Source organism: Physeter macrocephalus, chromosome 18, assembly GCF_002837175.3.
Source record: "Physeter macrocephalus isolate SW-GA chromosome 18, ASM283717v5, whole genome shotgun sequence".
In the NCBI taxonomy this organism is placed as follows: Eukaryota; Metazoa; Chordata; class Mammalia; order Artiodactyla; family Physeteridae; genus Physeter; species Physeter macrocephalus.
Genome location: NC_041231.1, coordinates 46,096,886 through 46,123,645, shown reverse-complemented (window position 1 = coordinate 46,123,645; position 26,760 = coordinate 46,096,886). Strand labels below are relative to the sequence as shown.

Below are 26,760 nucleotides of genomic sequence, written 5' to 3'. Positions count from 1 at the left end.
TGACATTGCTGAACTGCACGTTTTGGGCAATGTAAGCCATCCATGATCACACATCTGGTCACAGCTGGCCAGATCAGCCAGGGCAGCTTGTACATTACTCATCTTAAGACACAGGACACTTGTGCTCAAGCCATGGAAAGATATTCTCTGCAGGAGTCCTCTGGGTCTAGTTTTAGCTAAATTGATATTGTCAGCAAAGTAGAGAGAGAGTAGAGAGTAGGTGGGGGGAGAGACAATCAGGTACAAGGTAACATCTGCCTGCTGCCCACATTCAGAATTTGGTTTTTTTCAGTCTGGGCCCACTGTAGTCAGGTCCTACTGTGGATGATGAGGGGTCAGGGTGCCTATGACAGCTGCTTCCACCCTTGCTGAGGCTCTGACTTTGCATGCTTGCTGTGACAGCCACCCTCTGGCTTGAGAAACCCTCCCAGCTCTGCCTCCACTCTGTTTTTTTTTTTTTTTGCGGTACGCGGGCCTCTCACTGTTGTGGCCTCTCCCGTTGCGGAGCACAGGCTCCGGACGCGCAGGCTCAGCGGCCATGGCTTACGGGCCTAGCTGCTCCGCGGCATGTGGGATCTTCCCGGACCGGGGCACAAACCCGCGTCCCCTGCACCGGCAGGTGGACTCTCAACAACTGCGCCACCAGGGGAGCCCTCCACTCTGTTTTTGATGCTCTTGTCCTTGTCTGATTCCCCCAGCAGCCAGGCTCCTGGTGCTCCCACTGTGTCCCATCTACCTTGCCCCTTCTGAGGGGTTGTGCCTTTGGATAGTGCATCTGGCTCTCAAGCCACTTTGGACAAGAGGCTGCCTCCTGAGATTAGTGCGACAGTGTTTGTGGAGGGCCTGGAATGCGCTGGAAACTGTGCTGAGTGTAGGAAAATAGAGGAATAAGACAAGATGCCTGATTGGGGGTTTAGTGGGACACAGACATTCAGATGGATAAACGAGACATGGTAGTGATGGGGAGACAACAGAATGAACCACTGAATGGGGATGGCCATGGGAAATTGTTTGGAGGAATCCCCTTTTCCCTGCCATGTGCACCACAGGGATTGAACGTGGGGAGACGAGGAGGGGTGGCAGGTCGGTTTGGGACACGTCTTTAGAAGGTGTTCAGGAAACACTCCCTTTCTCCAGCCACAATCTCGAGGCCTCCCAGCATGCCCCACCTTGGAAGTGTCAAGAGTGGTACCTTCTTTAGTCTAAGCCTACCCTTAGACACCACTGGCTGGGGATAGTGCTTGCTGACCTAGCAAAACGGAAGGGTGTGGAGCCTCACTGTCCAGAGGTCATTGACATAGAAGATGGGCAGTCTCCCTGGGTAGGCAATGGGAGGCTCTGCTATGACCAAGGGGACCTGCACACACATGTACAACGGCTCACTCCCAGCACCAAAGAAAGGAATGAAAGAAGAGCCCCTGTCAACCCAAGTTCAGAGACAGTGGCAATGTCAGAATGCCTTCTTCATGCTCCTCTTTTTCCTAAAGACTCCTCCACTAAGACTCTGAACTTGTCCTTGCTGGGTACAAATCCCCTTCTCAACGCACACCCCTTCTCACGAAGTCTCCATTCCCACTCAGTCACCATCCTCCTCCCCCAAACCAAAGCCACTCTGGGCTCACCCTGTTGCCTTTCCAGGTGCAAAAGAAAGCCATGAAGGTAAAAAGACCCTTTCAAGGGGGTTTGAGAAAACCCGAGAGTAAGACTCCAACAATATTAGTCTCTTGCCACAGTCTGAATAAGAAAATGAATCAAAATCAGCCAGAGCAGGACCAAGAGACCCAAGAGAAATCCACCACTCCAAGTAATGACTGGTACAGACAGTAACTGCAGAGCAAAGCCAGAGACTCCAGAACTATCTGCTGGTCTCCAATGGCCCAGCTAGCCAACCACAGAGACTGAATCTTTAACAGGGAGGGTTAAAACAAAATTGACAGTTTGTGAAAGGCTCCTTCATCCAGGGGATGACTGTGTGTCTCTGCAAGTTCTCTGCTGATGGGGAGGAAAGAAAGGAAGAGGCAGGTGTGTGACAAGGAATGGAGGTGGGGTCCTTCGAGGTGGAGGACCAGACTGGGTCCTTCAATGTCCAAAGTCAGCCAGACGTTGGGAATAAGGACTGGGTGAGCAGTGAGCTCCTGAGACAAATTCCCCCTTAACACTTTATCTCCTGTGCAAGGAGGAAAAAGGGCTCAGCACTACTGCTGGGGCTGGGGAGAGGGGGCCCAGAGGAGAGGCATGATGTGTATGGAGTGGCAGGGCACCCACCAAAAAGGCACACAAATGAATTTCTTCCAGCCATCTATCTCTTAGTGGTGTGTGTTGTAACCTACCTTATGCTGTAAACAACTAAAGACCCTCAGAAGGGACAAAAACTCGCCGTAAAGAAAATCACCAACCCCACTCTCCATAACGGTGTTTGGAGGCCACAAATCCCAAATAGATTAGGACACCTTCTTGCTAAGTGACTTGGAGTCATGCAGCGGCCTATCCAGGTCAGGGCAGTGGGGATATTTCATTCCCTATGAGGGAATAAAGGGGAACAGAGAATTTTAAAACAATAATAAATCTGAGTAAATCCAGGCTTGTTTTCATTGTCACTATGCTCTAGTATTCCTAAACAATGTCGGTGATAAACTACTCTCCCTCACCAAAAATTGTTCTTTTCTTTCCAAAATTGTTTGTTTTCTTACAGAGAACATAATTTTTAAGCAGCTCTATTGAGCAATAATTGAATTACAATAATCTGTACATATCTAAGGTGTAAATTTGCCTAGTTTTGAACCTACACACACACCTGTATATACATCAACATAATCAAGATAGTGAATATATTCATCACCCACAGAAATTTCCTTGTGCATCCCCCTCCCTCCTCTCACCACCCCCCAGGGTGTTAGGAGGGGTGTTTTGTGATGACTAAGCCAACCCAGGGCTACCACTGGCTGGAGCAGTGACTTGATGACCAAACAAAGCTGAAGAGTGTGGCTCTCATTGCCTAGGAGAAGGTATATGTAGGGAGATCAGGAACCCTGGCGCAGACCACTGGGAGGCTTCAGCATGGCTGAAGTTACTGGCAAACCATAGGAGTTTAACACAGATATGGACCAACCAACCATAAGTACAAAACAAACACAAGCGTGGAACAACCACGCCTAGCACAGAACAACCAACCACAGTTGGGGAACAACCAACTACAAGCACAGAACCACCAACCACAAGCAGGGAACAGCCGACCACAAGCACTCAGGAAAGGACGGAGGGGATGACCCCTGCCAATACAAGTGCAGAGACAGTGCCAAGGTGTGGAAGAGAGCCAATTGGGTAGAGATGCCAGCCAAAATTTCCTCTGAAACATCTATCATCTGTGCAAGAAAGTACAAGAGAGAAACCAGACCAACAGCATTTGCTACTACCAGCTGATGAAGAGAGTGAATGAAAATAACAGACAGAATCGGCTGACGCAGAACCAAGAGACCCCACCCTGGAGAACTCCGTCCATCCCAGTGATGCACAGTGTATAGAGAGTCCTGGGTACCTACAACTATCCGCTGCATCCCCAGAGGAGCCCGTGGAGAAATGGCCACCCACGTAGAGACCAAATGTTACACCAATAGGGTACACAGATTGCAATTATTAAAATAAAATCAACAAGATATGAAAAGAAAATAAAAAGAAGAAACTCCTTCTGGGAAGTGACCTCCTGCATCCTATAAGTCTCATCTGTCTTCTGGATTACAGGCTAACGTCTAAGGACCAGTGCTGTGTCTTTTTCAACTATGTATCCCTTCCTTGACCTAGAGCCTTGCGGGATAACATTTAAAGAGTGCTTACTACCTGCCAGGCACTGCCACCTCATTGCTCCTCACAACACACCTACGAGGACAGTCCTATTATCTCTGTTTGAAGATAAACTGAGTCACACAGGAGTTAAGTGACTTGCCCAGGCTCACACAGTAAGTAGGGGAATCAGGATTTCGAATCCACGCAGGCCAATTCCAGAGTAAGTGCCTTTAACCACTGGGCCATGCTGCCTGCAAAACAAGCTGTCCACACATATTTACAGAACCAGACAAACGTGTGAGTGCACAGGGCTGGTTGCCTTGGGAAATCTCTTGAAACTTAGGGTCCACGTTGGGATTCAGAGGATCAAGATGGAGATGTCCAGAAATCAGAACTCTCAGGGACTCCAGCATCGCCTAAGTAAAGATACTTCTGCTGGCCAAGTTCACTCACTTGCCTAGAAAAATGCAAACCATGCTTGATGTAAAGCCTTGACAGTGCTAAACACATCTAAAGTGCAGTTAACCACTATTTACCTCAAAACTGAAGCCATATCCTACTTGATGCTGGTAATAGCATGTTTAACAATTTGATTATATTTAGAAATCAACCCAGCTGATGTTACAGGAAACAGAATTAATCAGCAGCACTTCACCGTGACTGAGATGATAAACAAATCACTGCGTCTTCTAAAACTCAAACCCACTCCATTTCTGAATCCTTTCATGGCTGTTTTCAACATTCTGACAAAATTGTGACATAGTCATCAAAATGTGTCAGTGGACACACATACACATACACACATGTATATATAAAGTTATGCCTTGTACACGGTTATTGCGAATTAGAAGGAATCTTGGGTCAAGAAGGAACTGAGGCTTCCTGAGGAGCCGGGCTCCAAGCGGGTGCCGAGCAGGCACTCCCAAGATGGTGTCAGATGGGCAACCCTGGGAGTGGATCCCACATGGTCACTTTTCAGGTGTTTATCAGCCATGCCATTTCACATTCTCAATTTCTCTGCCTGGTTCTGTCTACTTCCCGGAAGTAAATAATATAAAAAACAAGGATGAGAATCAACCCTGTGGGCAGAACCCATCCTGAGCACACATCACAGATGTCCTGGTTCAAGACCACTTGTCACAACTCACAGACTCCAGCTCATAGATGAGCCCCAGGAATAGCCACTCTGAACTCATCCTGTACCTTTTTCTCAAGATCCATGCCACTCCTCTCCGTGAGGCAAGGGCACCCAGGGAGCAAGTTTTAAGGAGGTGCTCACTCTCAGGGGCTGACCTTGTACTGACACAACCCTGAGGGTGAGAGCCTCTGTGAGAGGGAGCTCCTCAGAGCGGGTACCTCCTTCAGTGTTGTGCCCTGGGCATACAGACTCGCTGTAGTCCTGGCCCTGATGACCCTTCTCTAGGTTCACGGCCTCTCAGTAAATGTGTGTGGAATGATACACAACCTCATTCTCACAGAACCTGGGGTTCTGTGTGGTCCAGAAGCACAGGCTCTGGGTTCTGAGATTGCTCTGCTCCTGGCAAGTTGTGTGATACTGGGCTAGTTCCATAACCTTTCTGAAACTTCTGATTTCTCATCAATAAATGAAGGTAATTCCTGTTTCTCCTGCAAGGCTGTAATAAGGATTAGCTGAGACCATGTGAGTGGTGTGCTTAGGGCAGGCTTGGCACTCAGACAATAAAAGTGTTATCATCACTGCTCACGGTGCTGGTGACATCCTGACTCACACTGTAGGGTCAGTCAAGACATGAGCTCTAGAAGGTAACCTTCCAATGTCTTCATTAAAAACAACTTATCACCCTGAATGCAAGATCATCTTAGCTTCTTACTGTGCTGAAGTGGAACAGTATGCCCGGCATTCACCAGTGACCTGGTCTCACTGTCTAGCAACGCACTTCCTGGAAGTCTTACAGGGTCCAGAGTCCAAGTGTGCCAGAGCCACAGACAAGAAGTAGGAAGGGAACCTCAGCCCAAACAGACTACCCAGGAAGGAAAGAAGGCACTGGTGGAGGGGGAGGGGAAGGAAAGTGGGGCTTACTTACTGCTTTCATTTTGTGGATGTTGGACCAATACTTGAAACTGCAGCCGGAGGATGCCTGGATTTTGGGCATCTTGGTCACAGCCCTGCAGAGAGAGGTTGAAGTTCCCGGCTATGTTCCCAGGCTGCTCGTCCTTCAGCTTGAACACCTCGGGATTGGTGGTGGAGCCTGGGATGCAGTACTCAACCCGCTCCTCCTTCTTCACGCAGTTGGAGACACTGAACTGGAGGAAGGAGACGATTGCCCGCAGGTGCGCGGGGATGATGAACTGCCACGTCATGAGCTCATCCTCGGGGAAGCCATCCGGGTAGTTGGCAGACATCAGGGTGGCTGAGCCTTCATCTTCAAACACAGATTCGATGATGCACAGGCCTGTTGGGGGTGGAACCCAAACGAGAGAATAGGAGGTGATTAGACCCTGCCCTGGTCATCCATGGGTCGGGGGACAGGGGTTAGAGAAGAGGTGAAGGTGGGTCTTAGGTCCTGAGCACTGGGTCTGGATATGGCATGTTTATACTCAAGGTAGACAGTGAGAATGAGGATACATCAGTGGTGTGTGAGTATATGTTTAATAATCAACCCAGCAGGGGAAAAAAAATAAAGGCTTAATTTGTAGTGTCTGCCCACTTCCCTGGTGTAAAGACTCCCACTATAGCTGATTTCAGGCTACCAACAGGAGACGGATGAACGTGGAGTTGGAAGGAGATGGACAGCCCTCTCACCATCACATAGGATTTTCACCATACAGATCCAATGGGCATACCTGACTTCAAAGCATAAATAGTAAAATGCAGTATATTAACTAGGAAGTGATGAGTTTTGAGTACTTATTACCTTTGTTCCTAAACTAATTTATTTAATTGTAAGTTTATATAATTTTATTTTTAGTAATGGCTCTGTTTAATACCAGCTCACAAAATTCCAGGACACTTAACAATTGGCACTCATGAGCTGCTGTGGGCCAGCTCTGGCATACAGATACAATTGTATCTGGCATACCGATACAATTCTAGAAACTGTGAAAGAGACAGAAGACAGGAAAAAGACATGAGAAACAGAGTCATTAAGGTCTGTAGTGCCAGTCCCGTTTCATTTCTTGAAAACAAGCCTCACATACAAAGGACAAAAGAAAGAGTCACCACCTGGTTTGTTTAACAGAGGAGGGTGGGTTCACACCAGGACTGGCCCACATGCTTACAGAAGAGTGGGACTTCCTTTAAGGTATTCAGATGGAATCACACAATTGCCGACATCTGACCATTTCTGATGGAGAGCAAGGGTGATTTTGTAGGTTTCAACCTCAGCAAACAGAGGGGAGGGCATGGCGAGCTCACGTTTTATAGATGACCGGTTTGTGATGCTGAAGCCGGAGACGTTTCTGTTGTGGAACCACGGGAGGTCCAAGGCCATTTTCACTCCCTCTTGCATTTTGATCCGGGACACAGTGCCGTTGCTGCAGAAGGTTCCGATCCTGACCATCGTGGTGGTGTCAACGCGGCTGCTGATGCTGTGAGTGACTCCATCGGGGCAGCTCTCCCCCCACCTGATCTGCCTCAGGCGAGGGAGGGAGAACTGCAGTTCTAGACCGATGTTCTTGTTAGCTTTGACATCCCAGATGAAGGTTCTGTTGAGGGTGGGCAACACCGACGTTGAGGGCTGAAGATGAACCTCTCCAAAAGGACATGGACCTGACATGCAATCTGAAACACAGTCACAAAAGCAATCTGGTCACAAACGCTACTGGGCCACTCACTGCCCCTCCTCAGCCCCTGTAGTGAACTCTTTGGAGGGGGGGTTTTCTGGGGTTTTCTGGTTTTCTGCCACCCATCTCCTGGCTACATGAAAGTTGGCTGCCAATGGCTCATGGATGCATCCCTCTCTGGGGAAGTGCCTTGGCTGGAGGGAGCTGCCTTGGGGCAGAAAAACCTGAGAGGTTTCCCTGCCCCTGACTCCCATCCCAGCAGGGAGTGTCAACCCACAGCCAATCACCGCCAAGCCAGGAGTGAAAAGCCTGACATCCCTGATTCACGTGACACAGCCTGGCAATTGTCACTCAAGCTCCAGATCAGCCTGCAGCTAAAATCACATCTTTGCTTCGCTGTCCTCATTCTACCCTGCTTTCCTCACTTCTTTACAGGTTCCTTCTGAGGGCACTCTCTTGATTCATGACTTAAAGACAAGAATCCCCATGTCAGGTTTTGCTTCTAGGGAACCAGACCCAAGTCACCTCCTAACTACAAGTTTCCCCTGCGTTTTGAACGTTCGCTTTATTCCACTTTGCTTTTACGAAAGACTTGCATTGGTACTTGTTTCCGCTAACCAAAATAAATCCAAAGAGAATTTTTGCTTTTATGAAAAAAGGTGGAAAGCAAAAAGAGCGTTCAGTGTTTGTTTTGCAGGGAGCCATTACAGAGGCAGTGGGTACCCTGAGAGTGACACCGCCAAGCTCCTTCCCAGGGAACGACACAGCACCTCAGCATCACGCTGCTACAGCTCTGAACTCTGTCCGTGAGCATTTGTGCTTTATTTCAAATTACTTTGCACATCCATTAGCAAGATGTGTCCTAAGGTAATTGCTTCTTTGACTTAACGCCATTTTGGCTTGTGAAAAATGTCATAGGAACACTCTACTTTTGGGATAGCGCAGGTCGGGGAGGGGGGACCTGCACTGTTTTCCAGATTAAGCTAGTCCAGTTGGTGGATCTCTGCCCAGGTCCTACTGGAAGCCAGAGGGAGGCCCTTTGCAGTGGAGCCTGTGCTTTGGGATACATATCCTACTTCCTCTATACCGAAAGAGTCATGATTTCTCAATTTTTAGGGTGCGGCGCCAAGCTCTACCTTTTAAAACTGGTTTTCCCATCAACACACTCATCAATAGACTGAGTACGCTCTGAATGTACAGCCCCTTAATGGCTGGAACCTGGAGGCAAGGTCATCTTCTTGCCTCCGGGCTTTAATGCTGGTGTTTTATTACCAGTGCAGTTGAATTTTTTTTTCCCCGAAGGCTAACACTTAATGACATCCTTTGACGCACTTTGTTTCCTAAGCCTTTTTAAAACAAAGGGAGAAACGTTGCTATCAGGGAGGCACTAAGCGAAAGCAGGCAGCCTACTAGTGAGGCTTTTGTTGTCTCCAGCGGGGAATCTGAAAGGTGAAATGGACTTTGGCCACTGTAATAATAATCTGCAAGTCTTTATTGCTGCTCCAGTGGAGTATTTGAAACTACTGCCAACTCGAAATGGAATTATGGGAGAATTTCAGAGCTGTCTAGGACCTCTGAGGTCATCATGTCAAACCTCTAATTTTGCAAAGCAGCCCTGGAGTCTGGGTGAGTCGTGTGGCACTCGCAATGCACACACTCCTAGGACAAAAGCCCAGGCTGTGTTTGGTCGACTTCCGTTCTTGCCAATGCACTGCGTTGCTTAACCAATAAAACAAGGTTAGATAACAAGGTGACAAATGCAGCTAAAATTAGATTTTGTGTGTAGGTAAGGATAGTACCTATTTATTGGAGCTCGTGGAAACTTCATTGTTTCTATCAAGCCATCTCTTTCATAACTACACTTCCCATGTGCCCTACTGGGTTCTGTGTTCTTGTGGGATCACTTAACCCTACTAAGGCAGTGGTTCACAGCCCTGGCTCCACACTAGACTCACTTGGAGGACGTTTAAAAAATACACATGACTGGGCCACCCAAGCGACTCTGATTTAATTCCGTACCAAGTACCGGGAATCAAAAAGCCCGTCTCTCAGCCATGGCTCTGCCACCAGCCATGTGACCCTGGCGGTGTCAGGTTGTGCGAGCACTTTTTAATTTGTTGCTAAGAGCTTTGCTTTCAGAATGAATACACAAGTAAGAGTAGTCAAAATGATGCGCATGCCTCCAAGTTTTCTGCTCCCCGTCCAGTGCAAAAATGTTAAATAACTAAAATGATTCCTATCCAGAGGACAGAGAAATGTAATTTCTTTTTTTTTTTTTTTTGCGGTACGCGGGCCTCTCACTGTTGTGGCCTCGCCCGCTGCGGAGCACAGGCTCCGGACGCGCAGGCTCAGCGGCCATGGCTCACGGGCCCAGCCGCTCCGCAGCATGTGGGATCTTCCCGGACCGGGGCACGAACCTGCGTCCCCTGCATCGGCAGGCGGACTCTCAACCACTGCGCCACCAGGGAAGCCAAAAATGTAATTTCTGAAGCGATTCACACCTCATTTTCCCCAGCACAGACTTCTACTCTCATTAGCTTTAATGGGGCCATTCAAGAAGGGATGACATTGTAAATCAGTTATACTCTAATATAAAATAAAATTTTAAAAAATAATAATTAAAAAAAAAGAAGGGATGACTGCAGAGGGGCTAAACTTTGAAACTTTCAGAATGTTTATTCAGGAAAGGTTTTTAAAAACAAGAGGCAAGCAGAACACTGAACTTGATTCCAGTGTCTAGATTTATAATCTAAAATTTTTATTTTCTTAACATTTTCAAAAATTGTTAGCATGGGTTTTTATTATATGGTAAACTGTGTGTGGTCTGTGTGTGAGACTGGTCTCGTGAGATGTGTCTTGTGAGATAAGACTGTGGTACCCTTTTCCTTTTTTAAATAATATTTATTTATTTATTTGGCTGTGCCGGGTCTTAGTTGCGGCACGTGGGATCTTTGTTGCGGCATACGGGATCTTTTAGTTGCGGCATGCAAACTCTTAGTTGTGGCATGTGGGATCTAGTTCCCTGACCAGGGATCGAACCCGGGCATCCTGCATTGGGAGGGTCGAGTCTTAACCACTGGACCACCAGGGAAGTCCCAGTACCCTTCTTCTCCTGCTTAATTGATTGTAAAAGTAATGCATGCTTGTAAAAAAATGACACTACAGAAGAACAGAAAAAAAACAATGAATGTCACCTGTTCCCCTCCCCTACTCACTATAGAAATAATATAAGGCTAGCATTTTGGTGTTTAACCCCCCAGACTTTGGGCTCCATATGACTATGTGTATTCAATAAAGTGGGATTAAAGTATACAAACTATTCTCCTACTAAAAGCTGCATTGTTTTCAGTGGAACAAAATGACCTGGGGCATCTTTCCATGACAAATACATAGATTTACTTCATTCTTTTAATAGCAACACACTATTCCTTTGAGTTCTTAAGTATATCATTAGTCTTCTCAGCTCTGTAAAAGCTTCATTGAGATTTTAATTGTAATTGACTTAAACTCATAAATTAATTTGGGGGAGAAATGACACTTAAAAAATACTGAAATTTTCATCAAGTAACATGGTATATCTCTCCATTTATTTACATCTTCTCTTTGGTCTTTCAGTAAAATTGTATATTTTGCTTCATATACATTCTATGTATTTATTAAGATTAAATACTTAACTAGAACTTTTGAAAAATGGTGACCAAAAGCATGCATAGTGAGAGTCCTTATGTTGTTCCTTGATTTATTGGTAACGCTTCTATGTCTGGCTGTTAAATGTATTTGCTATCAGTTTATTTTTTTCCTGGCTGCACCGCAAGGCATGCAGAACTTTCTCCACCAGGGATCGGACCCATGCCCCCTGCAGTGGAAGCATGGAGTCTTTTTTTTTTTTTTTTTAGTTTATTTAATTTATTTATTTTTGGCTGCACTGAGTCTTCGTTGTTGTGCGCGGGCTTTCTCTGGTTGTGGTGAGCAGGGGCTACTCTTCGTCGCGGTATGCAGGCTTCTCATTGCAGTGGCTTCTCTTGTTGCGAAGCATGGGCTCTAGGTGCACGGGCTTCAGTAGTTGTGGCACGTGGGCTCAGTAGTTGCGGCTCACGGGCTCTAAAGCGCAGGCTCAGTAGTTGTGGCACACAGGCTTAGTTGATTTGTGGCATATGCGGTCTTCCCAGACCAGGGTTCGAACCCGTGTCCCTGCATTGGCAGGCAGATTCTTAACCACTGCGCCACCAGGGAAGTCCCTGTTATCAATTTTTGATAGATACAATTTATTGGATTAAGAAAACATCCTTCTATTTCTGGTTTACTAAGAGTGTTTTATTAAAAACATTTAAGACCATCTATTAAGATGATCAAATGCAGTTTTTTCCCTTTCACCTAATCACACAAAAGCAGTACATTAAACTTCCGTCTTCCAATAAGCTCTCCTGCTCTTGTTGTTTTAGCCTTTTAATGCAATTTTTTGGATTTGATGTATTTATATTTTACTTAGGATTTTTTGGGCATGTATGTATTTTCATAAGAAATTGATCTATGGTTTTCTTTTTTATGTGGTGGAAGATTTTGACATCAGGGTGGTAAAAGCCTTATAAAATGAACTGTGAACCTTTACCTCTTTCAATGCTCTAGACTAGGGTTTGGCAAACGGCCAAATCCAGCCGAACACCTGTTCTTGTAAACAAATGTGGGATATTCATTGCCCATTTGTTTATCTATTGTCTACGGTTGACTTTGTGCTGTAATGGCAGAGCTGAGGAGCTGTGACAGAGACCATCTGGCACATAATGCCTAAGATATTTACTCTCTGGTCTTTTACAGTAAAGGTTTGTCAACCTTCCTCTAGAATGGTTTAAATATCATAGAAATTATCTGCTACTTGGAGTTTTATAGGACTCCTCTATGAAACCATCTCTAACTAACCCAAACCCTGTTCTCCTTCACAGTGGACATTTTTTTCCAATCTCCTCCTTGGTTATTTACTTATTCAGGTTTCCTCCCTTTCTTTGAGTCAATCTGGCTCATTAAATTTTCCCTGGAAATCATCCTGTCATTCAGATTTTCACATTTATTATCATAGTCTCTTACAATTTTAGCAATCTGCTTTGTATATGTCATTAAACCCACATTTATACATTCAATGTTGTATATCTGTAATTTCTCTTTCTTTTCTCCAGGAGACTAGTCAGAGTTTGTCTATTTAATTGGTCTTTACACAGAACCAGGTCTTGGTTTTAGTTATCAAACACAGTTTTTAAAACTGGTTTTGGGCTTCCCTGGTGGCGCAGTGGTTGAGAGTCCGCCGGCCGATGCAGGGGACACGGGTCCGTGCCCCGGTCTGGGAAGATCCTACATGCCGCGGAGCGGCTGGGCCCGTGAGCCATGGCCGCTGAGCCTGCGCGTCCGGAGCCTGTGCTCCGCAACGGGAGAGGCCACAACAGTGAGAGGCCCGCGTACCGCAAAAAAAAAACAAAAAAAAAAAAACTGGTTTTAAGTACTTTAATTTCTCCTTTTATTTTTATGAATTCCTTCTTCTTAAGGTTTATTTCCTCCTTTTTCTTCTCCCATAATCTATTGGCAATTCATCTATTTTCAGTTAAAGGTGAAGAAGTTTTCTGAGTATGGCTTTGATTAGATCAAAATAGTGTTCTCACTGTTATTGATATATCTGTTAGTTCCTAGTTGGCATGCCACCTTAAAATGATTGCGAAAGTATAGCTTTAATTCTTTCTGCCTGATTGTTGTTTCTTATGTCAATCTCCTATCCCAAATTATGATTAATAATACCAGATATCTGTAGTTTGTTGAATTCTGGTGTGTCATGCACTCTCAATCCATAGTTTTATTTCTTCCTCAAAACACCCCTATCGGTTGGTACAATGATTCTTATATTACAGACTAGAAAACTAAATCACAGAGCAGTTAAGTAGCTCATATGAAGCCATGCAATTAGGCCACATGATCAGTAGCTCTGGCACTTGAAGTCAAACCCAGCTCCCTCAGCCTGCAAAGCTGCTGTTTTTTCCCATTGTGCCTTGTGGACCCATCCCCACTCTTATCTCCTCAACCTTTCAGTTCTTCTGTCCTCCAACTCCCTTGACTTTTGCTCCTGCTCAGCCAGATGTTTTTAGCACATCAGACAGAGCATCACCTGAGAATTCGTAGCTCTGTTACCAAACAGTGTGGTCTAGTGATTACAGGCAAAGACTCTGGATCCAGAATACTTGGGCTCCCATCTTGCTGCTACATACCAGCTGTGCCATCTTAGGCAAGTTACTTTCTTTGAGAACTTCTCCTAGGGCTGCTCTGAGGATTAAAAAACTGAAACCATGTAAAGCACTTAGAACTGTGAATGGCCACATAAAAGCTAAAGAGAGTGCAGAGTTTCAGAACAGATCTCACCTCTCTAGCAGTAGAGGCTGGCTTAGCATGTAAAAGAGAGGCAGGGAGGCCAAACCATCCATGACTGCATACTTACCAATATTCTTCTGGATCTCGATAACAAAGTGATTCTGTGGATCCTGGCAGCTAAAGGAAAAGACTACTGTCTCTCCGGCTTTGATGGACAATGGGGTTACCCATCCTTTAGAAATGATGTGACATACGTTCGCTGGCAGAGTTGGGACCCCAGGCTTTATGAGGACTGTGATGTTGCTTCCATGTGGCAGAGCAATCTCATAAGTTTCTGAAGGAAGGAAGAAAAATGGAGTGAACAGGATGATTTAGGGCTGCCAACCTGCTGCCATCCCCTCAGTTGGTCCAGGAGGATGACCTCCTTGACCCCTTTGTTCCTTCCCCCAGGTCTGAGAAGTGGGATGATGCAAAATGAAAGTATTATCCTCACCTGTGGGCAAGAACCCAGCCACTGAGGGCTGGGCATTGACACGCATCTCTTGTTTGGCTGATTAATTTTTCTAAAAATTAAAAACACTACACCACATCCTAGGTGTCTGGAGCAGCATGTTTTCAGATACCCATCTGTGCAATACTAAATACAGAGAAACTGCCACATCTCTTCACAATATGACTGTAGGTGAAAGTCCACACACAAAAACCGTCTTTCTGTAGAGAGACATGCTTATCTGTAAAGAGCTGCTGTCCCCTGCCCAGGCCACTTCATATGCCCTGTACACACATACATGCAGTAGTGGAGGCCGGGAAAACTTGCAGAAATTAGATACAAACATATTGTGTCAATGAACGTGGAAAGTTAAAGCCAAACAATACTAATACCTCAGACTGGGGCTCAGCAAAATTATTTGAACAAACATTATCAAGCAAGAGAGACGGAGGTTGGTTACTAAACAAAGGGGTGGGTGCACACCAGTCAGGACGGGGCCCTGATTCACAAACAAGCCCAATCTCCTTACCATTCCTTTTGCTTTATGGATTTTTAGGTCCTCTCAGACCAAAAGGAAGAGCTACTTTTCCTCTTAGTAGCCACTGTCCCTTCCCTGACTTGGGTTCTGATTGTGGTCTCTGAGTGGCTGATGGGCTGGGAGCAGAGGATGGGAGGCTGGTTGTCTGGCGGAGGGAATAATGGGGCTCAGAGAGAGGGGCTGGCGTCGGTGCCTCTGTCCCACCGTGTTCTGCACCAACAGCTGGTCAGCACCTGTTATTGCGCCTTGTACATGGAGGTGCTTGGTAATTGTTTAGCCGGTAAATAGCAATTTAACCAAAAGCTTTACTTTTCCCCTTCCTTTAAAAAATTTTTAGAATCAAGTTTATTGATATAATTTACATACATTATAAAAGGACCTACTTAAGAGTTTTGACAAATGTGTGTGCACATGTACACCACCACAATCAAGATATAAAAATATTCATTATCCCCAAAAGTTCCCTCAGTGCCCTTTGCAGTCGACCTCCACTCCTGGCCCCAGAAAACTATAAATTAGTTTTGCCTGACTTAGACCTTCCTGCAAAACAGTGTGCTCACTTACTCCCTTTTGTACCTGGCTGCTTTTGCTCAGCGTGTGAGAGTCAACTGCATGGATCAGCAGTTTGTTCCCTTTTATCGCTGAGTAGTATTCCATTGTCTGGAGAGACTGCAATTTATTTATCCAGGCACCCGTTCAGTGACATTTGAGTGCTTTCCAGTTTTTGACCAACCTCATGCTTTCATTTTACCAGAACTGCTAGCCTGCTCAAGAGCTGTACTCACTTCTCCTCCCACTCAGTGCATGGACATGCCTGTGTTCCCACAGCCTAGCTGCTGTGTGCCATCAAACGTTTGGATTTTTGTCAACCTCCTCTTGTACCCCTCTCCCCCACCATTCACTCTGTGCCATACCGGCCAGCCAGCAGCTCTTTATATAGGGTGGAAATGGATCTCTCAACCTGTGATAATGAACTGCAAAAATTTCCTCTGGGTTATGAGGGAAGAACTTTACCCTCTTTGGGCCTCTGTTCCCTCATTTGTAAAATGAGGGGATTGGGCTAGAAAAGCTCCACCTTCCCTGCCAGCTCATCTATCTATCATCAGTATCCGAGGAAATAAGAAGTGATTTTGCAAATGTAAGCATTCCCAACTACGGCCCAGCAGTGACACATCTCTCAGAACACAGGGGCACCAGCACAGCTGGTTTCGTGACTTTGTTTTCAAGAGGGCTCAGGTTTGCATTTTTGGAGCAAGACTTCTTATCTCTCTAACCTCAGCTTGTACCCCTCTCCACCTTGGTCACTGTGCTCGGGCCATCTTTGCCTTCTTTCTTGAACATACCAACCTTAGGGCCTTTGCATGTACCGGTCCTGATTTCTAAAATGCTCTTTCTCTAGCAGTAGTTGGCTCCTTTTTGTTATTTGGGTCTCAGCTCAAAGATCACCTCCTCAGAGCAGTCTTCCCCAACCAGCTACCCAAAATGCTCACCCCACCCCTACCCCAGCTGTCCTGTACCTGCTTTCCCTTCATCCCTGCTCTCTTCTCTGAGAGGACCCGTGTTATTTGTTCCCACCTCCCACTAACAGAATGCGAGTTGCTGCCTACAGGAAGGCAGCAGGAATTTGCCTGTCTTTTTCAGTGGTAGTCTCAGGACCCAAACAGTGCCTGGTGCCCCCATGGAAGCAGAACGGATGACCCTCCCAACAGCACCATACAAAATCTCCACATTCTTGTCTTTGCCACATTTAATTTCTCATAGACTTACTACCATTCCTATGTTTCAGTTTTGGCTACAAATCTTGGTGGGAACCAGGGACTCTGAGCTTTTTAATTAATAGCCTCAGAGAAAGAAAACATCCTCTGAGGCAGAAGTTTCTTTACTTGAATGCTTCATCTTCAAGCAGCATGGTCACTGAGAATCTTCTGAGAAAGCTCAGAAGGCCCAGGGGTTCTTTTAAGATACCAGATTAAAAATGAGTCCAGATGCATGTTCAGAAACCCAGCTGTCAGATGTATATCTGAGCTGAGTATGTCAACCCTTGCGTTCTCTTTCTGTAATCATAAAAAAGGTCTTACCATGTTATCTGTAAAAAATTATTGGGGTACCGGGTCTCTGAAGGCTCGGCACGCTCTCCTGTGGCCTCCAACCCCGGGTCTCCGGGGGGCTAATTCACTGTCAAGTGAAGCTGTAATCCATCTCGGGGCTGCAGCCTGGCTGGCTAGGTTACCAATTTCTTTGTCATTTCTCCTCTTTGGCAAAAATATTTTAAAATTCCTGATTCTACAATTATGATTACTGTTACTTTATTTTTGGCTGTGCCTCACAGCTTGCAGGGTCTTCGTTCCCTGACCAGGGATTGAACCCGGGCCCCCTGCAGTGGAAGCGCAGGGTCCTAACCACTGGACCACCAGGGAAGTCCGGATTACTGTTATTTTAATTGAGAGTTAGACCCTAAACAGATCAGCGGTTCCCTAAGGCTGGAGGTGGGGGAAGGGGATGGAATACAAAGGGGCAGAGGAGACTTTGTAGGATAAGAAAACCATTCTGTATCTTGACCATGGTGGTGATTATAGGTTGTACACAAATGCCACAATTCAACAAAACTGTGCACTTAAAATTGGTGAAGTTTATTATGTTTAAGTTACACCTTAATAAATAAAAAAGAGGGGAAAAAACTTGTGCTAGAAAGATTGTATTTCTACACAAAGTGGCACTTAATAAATGAAAAAAGGAATAATCATGACCACAGTTAAAATATGGTTTAATAATATTTTGAGGTGGGCCTAGTTTCTCCCAAGGTATGTGTAATAATTTCAAATAGCTGTAAATTAGATTTTGAGAAGAAAAGGCTGATCTTACTAAAATTTCTCCATTCAGTTCTTCTCTACTGTTTTCAGCCAGGTCAGTATCCCAAATAATTCTGCATATATGACAATCTATTCCATTATCAATGACAGCCAAAGAAAAATATATAATCTTTTTCAGAAATTCATTTTTTTTCTTTTAGAATCTGAAATCTTCTATTCATTCAAACATTTTCCGGGTTCATATTATGTTCCAGGGATCATCCAGGGTGCAAAAGATTTAATGACAAAAAAAGCCCTGGAGTTCCTGCCCCCTGGGAGTTAATAGTCTAGACTAGGGGTTTCTAAGTGGTCTGTGGAGGGCTTTAAAAATGATGAAGTTCTAAGTTACAGTAGGCCCAACATGGGACCTGGGAATCTGTATCGGAACCACCTTCTTTTTCCCCCCTATGGTGGGAGGTAGGGATTCCTTTTGTTTATTTTTTCCAGATGGAAAACCAATCGTCCCAACTCTAATGACTGAATATGCCAATTCTTCCTTCATGAATTGTTAATGCTACTTCTGTTGTTTATATTATTTGGGGTCTAAATAACCCAGATTTTCATCCAAACTCCTTTTGGAAACAAAGCAGATGAAGCCTTGTAAGGGTTAAATGACTCATTTGGGGTGGACTTTTAACATTTGACCATGTTTCTTTGCTCTGACTTTGAGATGACCAACCCAGTATGTTCTACGATCAGGCCACAGTTCATATCTCTCCTTCAGTGCCTCATGCCAGAGAATCCCCACCTGGCTCAGAGCCCAGGGAACACTAAAGGGCTTATCCACCTTTGCAGCAGGAGACCATTTATATTACATGCTGTTTCCTAGGGTCACAGCCAAGGCTACATCATCCATTGGACTTTCATTTTCAACTGTCCCTCCTCATCCTCAATGATAAATATACCAGCTGGAGGGGGAGAGCCAGAATGAGAAGATAATGATTCAACCATGTATACACTTGAAATCTGGACCCTCCTTACCGAGCCACAACTAGAGGCACTTATTCTACTGCAATAAAAGTAGCAGAGAGACCCTCCACTGCTTGAGTAAAATCACTTATAACCTCTTTATCACAAATGCTTAGAGTTTGAGAACGACATCTTGGTTGCACATTTTTCCCCTCTTCCCCACTCACCACCATTAATCATCACTTGAAACTGAAAATTCCAACACTGTAGAATAAATCTCAGCCTCCTGCCACCCCACCCCTACCCCCCCGTCGGGCTGGCACATCTGAGTGCTTGATAAATGTACTGTAATTTAAAGAAAATGGATGGGCGTTTTCGTCTTCAACATCTCTTTCTTTTGTCTCCCTAGGAACTTGGTATTTCATTGGTCTGGTATTTTGGAAGACCTATTACCCAAGTTCACAGAAACCCAAAGCTCCAGATTCTGGCGTGATTCTGAGATCTCACGGGCTGAAAGGAATCCAAGGCGACCCTCACATTAGCAGCGCGTGGGCTTTTGGGCTGGAGAGCTTGCAGGCACCACACATGGGCACATGAGTCACAGCTCTCATCTTCAGCTCTCCTGCCTTCCGACCTCTCTTTATTAGAATGCCTCGGTTAGTTTCTGCCTCACCAGCGGCTTCTCGGGTGGGAATTTCCAATTGTTTTAATCACCATTCATTATTCACATATCACAGGATATTGTACAAACGCCCCTGTTATTCCTTTTCCCTGCCATCCTATGTCTTTGTAAGGGAAGTAAATGCAAGGAAGGGGATTCACCAGGAAGTTATCTGTTCCCAGATGTGTCCAATACAGGTTAAAAGACTGACAAATGTAATTTACAGTTTCTTAGACGGGTCACAACCTGCTGCCTCAAAGCTGGGTGTGGTTTCCTGGGACACTCTGCCCTCATCCACTCTCTCTGCCCAACGAAGATGAGCAGAATAGCTCCCAGCCAGGGACTGGACACAGCCTGGGCACCAGGAAATACATATGAAGACCCATGGGACGAATTCCCAGGATGTCGAGGACTCAGACTCAGGAACAAAGCAGTACGATTGTGAATCAGCGTGGCTGATCAGTCACAGTCTGCGTGGGAGTCAGATTCCAAAGCAAGCCCATAAGGAGATAATCACTTCCAGGGAAATAGCCCTGTCCTCTCTCTGGAAGACGTCACACTGCAGACCCACATTGCTCTCTCAAGGAGTCCATGGGGCTGTGGCTGGTGTCTGCTCCCCCATAGAGCAGATCCCTGCTTCTCAGACTGATCACCAGATAAAGCACTGATTTGATTTTAGGGACCAGGTTTGCAAAATCCAATTTGTTAAATTGTGGATGCACATATCATGAGAGCTGGAGGAAGGGACACCAGCAGAAGGGCCGGTGATTCACCCTTCCACCCTGCATCCACCCCGTGGGAACACACACACCATTTGCATGATTTCTCCAGCCTACTCCCTGCGGGAGGCAATTGCTGAATTCACAGAAGTTGAATGTACGTTTGCCTGTCTGTCTACTCCATCAGACCCCATCAGATAGTCAGCAATTTGAGGGCACCAAGAAAGGTCAAAGTACTCTGAAGATGCTGAGGTCAGCCATTAACTGTCTGGGGGTGGTCAGGAAGATTTCCCAGAGGAAACTTAAGATAGGTCTAGAAAAATGAATAAGGAATTTGCCTATAGAGAAACAGGTGTCGGAAGGATAGGTAGAGAGAACGGCAGCGGCAGCGGCAGTCACAGGTGTGAAGAAGACAGCTTCCTCATAGCCACTCCAGGGAGTCTGGTTTGGCCAGAGGGCAAGGAAATGCAATGCGGGTAGAGGAGGCTGGAGACAGGGGAAGGGGCCAGGCCAGGAAGGGGCTTGGTTGCTGCCATGGAGTTTGGGCTTCACCCAGTGGGACCAGCATATCTTAGCAGCTTTGTCTAGTGGTGAAGAGCTTAGTCTAGAATCTGACTGCCTGGGATCAATTCCTGGCTTGGTACCACTTACCAGCTGTGTCCTGTTGGGCATATTCCTTAGCTTCTCTGTGCCTTACTTTCCTTACCTGCAAACAGGGGTAATAATGGAATTCTCATAAGAACTAAATGAGTTAATACCTATGAAGTGCTTAGAACGCTGCCAGGTAGTCAATCAATGTTAGCTGTTATTGTTGATATTAGTAATGATAGATAGCACATTACAACTACTGCTACTGGAGCAGTACTGCTGGGGTGCTGTTGAAGGGTGTTAAGTAGGGAAACAACTGTAGCAGCAACTAGGCTCTCAATCTAAAGCCCAGAGTCCTGGCTGGCTGGGCTGGACTCAGGGCGAGGCAGGTAAGGTGCCTAGGGGCAAACTTCATCACACTCAGGATTATGCAAGTGTGAGTGCTTCCTTAAATTTTCCACACCTCCCCTGCCCTGGCCTGGCCCTGCCCACCGACTATTAAGGTCCTTCTACATGCGTTGACTCATGTGACTCCAGCATCCCTTTGAGCCTCAGAGAAGTGACCTCAAGTCCCTGTTTGCTGAGCTCAGGAGGCAGCTGGGAGATTCTGCTTTGACTTCAGCACACTTGCCCTCCCCACCCCCCAGGGTACCACACTGAGCTACCCTCCCGGAAGTTGCCAAAGCTGGTGGAATCAACCAGCAGAAGGGGAGGAAGTGCTGCCATTGTTATGAAGTACTTGGAGTCGTTGGCTGACACGGAGGGCCTGAGCATCAGCACCAACGTAACCCATCTGAATGGGGCCTCGGCGGGGGGAGGGGGTGCCAGACTCTTACACTACCAAAGGCGGAGTGTGATTAATCCAGTGGACCTGGGGCAGCAAGGCCTGCAGGCTGTGGAGGAATAAATGGTGTAGACACACTAAATCTCTTTGACCAGGTCTGTTTACAGACTGGTAAACCGAGGGGAAAGTCTCACCAATGGCAGGAAGACCAGCCTTCTGCCTGCCTGGAAATAGTTAATTTCCCACATTCACATCAAAAAGAACCACAAGGCAAGTTGCTGTTTCAGAAACCAATCTGCCTTTCTTGGATGAGAAGCCTCTGGAGTCTAGATACCAGGCCAGTCTTAATAATAACACTGAGTACTTAGTATGTGCAGGGTCCGTGCTTGCACTTGATAAGAATTTATAAATGCCCACAGTCACCCCACAGAGCAGGTTCTAATGTTAATCCACAGTTTAAAGATGATGAAACCGAGGTTCAGAAAGGTCAAGTAACTTGCCCAGGCATGTATGATTAGTAAGAGGCAGGGCCAGATTTGTGCCCAAGCAGCCTGACACTGGAGAGACGAGCACATGAAAAATGGCTCGTCAGCAGAGCCAGCCCTGCCCAGGGAAGTCCACACATGGCCAGGAGCCTTGTGACGAGACTGGCCTATTATCATCAACAGTCAATCGAAACGGAATAAAACATTTCCCAGCTGCTGGCTCTCTAGGGAATCTCCAGGATATCAAAAGGGAAAGGTATTTGTTTAAAATGCACTTTGTTTAAATAGGCGCTTCGTTTAAAAATAATTTGAAAATGTGGTTTGAATTTAAACTGAAGGTTTAAAGTTCCCCGGAATTCAAAATGTTTGGGGCCCGGTTCTTCTTTTGTGTGATTTTTTTTGGCAGCATCTCTAGGCAAGGAACTGAGAAAGAGAACCTGGTGTGTTTGGCCGTCGATGGCTCTGTGGCTTTGTGAGCCTTGCCTGGGGACTGTGGGCATGGGAGGCAAGTGGCCAAGTTGGTGGCAGAAGAAAAGCAGCCATAATTCTGGAACAAAGCACTGGGTATAAAGGGCTAGTGCCACGTCTTGGAAGGAAAGCATCCTCCAGAAGCCCAAGGGGCTCACTTCTCAAGGCCACTGTCAGTGAGATTCATGGGCAAAATCACACCTATGTTTAGGAGAATTCCCCAAAACCCCATCTCCTAAATTTCCTTCCCCTTTACTTGGGCTGTAAGAATCCCAACCCAGACCTCTGGTTGGCTTGGCAGGAAATGCCTCCTCCTGGAAAGAGACTCCCACCTGTCCTTCCAGGTATCTGAGTTGTAAAGCTGCTCGTTCATTGGTTTGGAGATCAGGCAGGACCTGATTGAGAAGGCACACCAATTCTCCCCCATAACCCTGTCCCCCTCCCCACTCCACCCACCTTACTCTGCTGGCTGGCTTGGGAAAAGCAGCCTCTTGCGGTAGCAGGGCAAATCTTTTTTCATTCTCTTTCTCGGAAGTAAAGGGAAGTGGGCTGATGGCTGCCCACACAGCATCCCCACAGAGAAGCTGAGTGCAGGGGCTAGGCCAAGCTGGGGGAATTCTTCAGGCTATTGTTGGAAGTATGGAGGAACGGGAGGTGACAGGACGGGGGATCATCCCATGCCCCAGCCTCAAATAGCATGTGCACCTCCCAAGTGAAGAACTAGCCTGCCATTCCACCACGAGAGCTCCATAGGCTCTTTAAAGGACAGGGTCACATTTTAAGCCCATACACTAAAAACACTGCAACAGTCAGTTAACACACCAGAAAGGATTGAACATCGACTACAGTTATAAATAAAGGGCCTGGGGGTGACCAAGTGTAACCTTGCATCAGGGTGAACTGGGACCCAGGCCTGCACTGGCAGGGCAGGAGTCAGGGCAAGGAAGAAGGCGCAGGAGGAAGACCAGGGCACGCACAACGGAAGCGGAAGGCCCAAAGACAACTTGGTGCTGCGATTGCAATGAAGGCTGACTCAGGCCACATGACTCAAGGTAATGGTGAGCTGCTCTCCGGGCCAGGTGCCAGCATACAGAGATGCACAAGGCTGGGCCCAGCTTCGGGGAGTCACATCCACGGACTTCAGAACTCAAAGGACATCATGTTCTCACCCCTTCAGTGAGAGACCCATGGTTCCCTTTAAAATAGTTTACTATTTCCATAGCTCTGAGAACAATCATAGAGGACAATAAAGTTCAAAGAGCAATTTAAAATAAAAGGAAACATGGGCATTCTTAGTCAATCTGACTTGTTGGAATAGTTATCAAAACAGGAACCCTTGTGTCCATCCATTCACTCCCTACTCTTAATTCCCAAGCTCCCTAGGAAAGAAATTTATATGCAATGATGCAAATTAATTTTCTAAAGTAACTGAATGATTCTCCAAAGTGGACACTAGTGATCAACTGTCTGCAGGGCTTGTGCTTTGAATTACTTTTTAAAGTGGTGATGGGTTTGCAGGGAGCCATCCAAACCTTCTGTTGTATCTTTCCCTTTTATGATCAAAGACACATGCCATATTGGAGACGTATGTCAGAGATGCATAACGAGGTCATGGGCCCTCTCTGGGCCACAATCTGGAGCAAATGAACACATCTATGTATAAACCCCTCTGGGACTGTGGACAATTTAAGGCTTATTGCCGCGATAAGACCTGGACTTTAACAATTCACTCCACATGGAATGGAATTGAACTGGGTGGAGGGATGATTTCAAAGAGGCTCACAGAAGTAGAGAAATCTGCATAATAAGAGGCTTTGCACGTGGGAATTGCAGAATTAAACAACAAATATAACTGAGTTTATGACCACTGCAAATAAGTCATGATGATATGCTGAATTGCCACAGGGCCAGTGTAAATCACATTAACATTTTATGAAATGTTAAAAAGATTCATTTTGCCAGACCTTGAAGTGTGAGTCATTACGAACTTGAAAGTCACTGAGGACCACAAGGACAGATGGGGAAGAACCAAAGGAGCAGAGTTAAAAAAACCCATCTGTATGTGTGCTCAGGGACACGAACAGAATGATGGGCCTTCCCCTCCTCCGTCTGCAAGAAGTTCAGAAGTTACTGAAATTCCCATTTCTTTAGTGTTCCCTGAGTCCTTTGCCAATGGTCTCACCTTGCCATCAGATTAGCTGTTCAAGTTCCTCTAATAAAAAGCTAGCAGGGAGATGGTTAAATAAGAATCTACACACATCAGGCCTAACTGCTTCTTCTTTTTTTGTTTTTATAGATTTATTTTATTTATTTATTTTTGCCTGCGTTGGGTCTTCCATTGCTATGCACGGGCTTTCTCTAGTTGCTGCGAGCAGGGTCTGCTCTTTGTTTCAGTGCACAGGGCTTCTCATTGCGGTGGCTTCTTTTGTTGCAGAGCACAAGCTCTAGGCACGCAGGCTTCAGTAGTTGTGGCACACAGGATTCAGTAGTTGTGGCACACAGGCTTAGTTGCTCCGCGGCATGTGGGATCCTCCCGGACCAGGGCTCGATCCCATGTCCCCTGCATTGACAGGCGGATTCTTAACCACTGCGCCACCAGGGAAGCCCTAGGTCTAACTGCCTCTTAACTGCAGAGACCCAACCTCCTGATCACTTGGGGGGACAGGACTGGGGAGTGTGGGCCAGCCCTATCCCAGGGGCCAGGGCTGCAGCCAACTGGGAATATATCCTTCTGTTTAAACCTCTTGTTTTAGGGAGTAGGGGTTAGTACCTTTTGTTGTTGTTATCTCCAACAATCTTTTAATATTTTTATTTAAATTTTTTTCTTCCAGTTTTATTGAGATATAATTGACATACAGCACTGTGTAAGTTTAAGGTATACAATGTAATGATTTGACTTACATGCATCATGAAATGATCACCATGATAAGTCTAGTTACCATTGTTTCCAGCAATCTTAAAGGCAGGGGTGGGGGTGGGGGTGATTCATCCACATAGCCTGACTTGGAGAGTAAGTCTTTGAATGAAGCTCTCTCAGATGACCATGGGCCAGTCAGTACAGTGATTCCTCCGGCAAACCACGTAGCCCCATGGTAAAACAGGTCAGCAAAGGAAGCCTGCACACTCTAGGAGATATTTGGGGCCAGATAGACACATGCTTTCTTCATCCAGAAGGGTCAGGACAGCCCCCAGGAGGTGTCATGTCAATGAGGAGGGCCATTATGGAAGGTACTATGTCAACAAGGACGGCCGTTATGGAAGGTGTATGTCCACGAGGACTGCTGTTACAGAAGGTATTAACATGGGAGGCATTAAATCAAAAAGAATGGACATTATAGGTATTCAGCCATCACGGATGAAATTATATCAACAAGGATGATCATTATGGAGGGTGTTACATCAACTAGGATGGCCGCTATTGGCACCTGGACAGTGCCAGTGGTGGCACTAGCTAATGATCTTAAGATAATTATGCCATAAATTCAGGGAGGTGAAAAACTGAGTTGAGGGACCAAGAATGCTAAGCTAGGGGTTTTGAGGAGGCTGGCTCCAAGGCACATTGTGTCTGCAGGTGGAAGAAAGAAGTAGATGGTTATTCCTGAAACGGAGAGAGGCTGTGGTTCAGAGCACTTTCCCTTTCATGACCCGTATTCCTTCCTCACAGCAGGAGTTGGTCCTGCTGCTAAGTGCTATTGCCAAGGAAGGAAGAGGAGGATGGGAACAAAACTCAGTTAGAAAATCCCAGAGTAATGAGGCATTTAATCATCATTCAAACTACATTCTGCTTCGTGCCTATAGCTGGTCTCCAGTCATGAATCATACATTGAAGGATTACTCTTCATTACACTTTTCCAGATAGAGAATCACTTTGCAAGTTGTCTTTTCAGAGATGGTGGGAGAACACTTTTATTTTATTTATTTATTTTTTTTACTGGGGTATAGTTGTTTCACAATGTTGTGTTAGATTCTACTGTACAGCAAAGTGGAGTTCCCTGTGCTATACAGCATGTTCTTATTAGTTATTTATTTTATACATATTAGTGTATATATGTCAATCCCAATCTCCCAATTCATCCCAGCCCTTGGTGTCCGTACATTTGTTCTCTACATCTGTGTCTCTATTTCTGCGTTGCAAACCAGTTCATTTCTATCATTTTTCTAGATTTTACATACATGAGTTAATATACGATATTTGCTTTTCTCTTTCTGGATTACTTCACTCTGTATGACAGTCTCTAGGTCCATCCACATCTCTACAAATGACCCAACACTTTTAAAATATCAAAACAACACCGTGGGATTACTGGTGATGAATGACAGAGCCATACTTCTTTTTTTTTTTTTTTTTTTTTTTGTGGTACACAGGCCTCTCACTGTTGTGG

At 45.8% G+C, this 26,760-nt stretch overlaps 1 protein-coding gene and 1 non-coding gene across 5 annotated transcripts in view; both read right to left on the bottom strand.

Moving 5' to 3' along the window:
• The window catches only part of CDCP1 (CUB domain containing protein 1), a 56,880-nt gene that overhangs the window by 17,363 nt on the left and 12,757 nt on the right, over positions 1-26,760 (bottom strand). For 3 of the 4 annotated variants that reach the window (XM_024123955.2, XM_028479144.2, XM_055079525.1), the window contains exons 2-4: positions 14,015-14,221; positions 7,175-7,540; positions 5,844-6,212 (exon numbers count right to left, since the gene is read on the bottom strand). In XM_024123955.2, coding sequence (XP_023979723.1) covers positions 5,844-6,212; positions 7,175-7,540; positions 14,015-14,221 — 942 coding nt within the window. Of the gene's footprint in view, positions 1-5,835; positions 6,213-7,174; positions 7,541-14,014; positions 14,222-26,760 lie in introns of those variants that run through there. The other variant, XM_055079526.1, reaches the window with a different exon arrangement.
• Positions 17,260-17,332, bottom strand: TRNAG-UCC (transfer RNA glycine (anticodon UCC)). The gene has a single exon. It is a non-coding gene; the product is annotated as a tRNA-Gly (tRNA).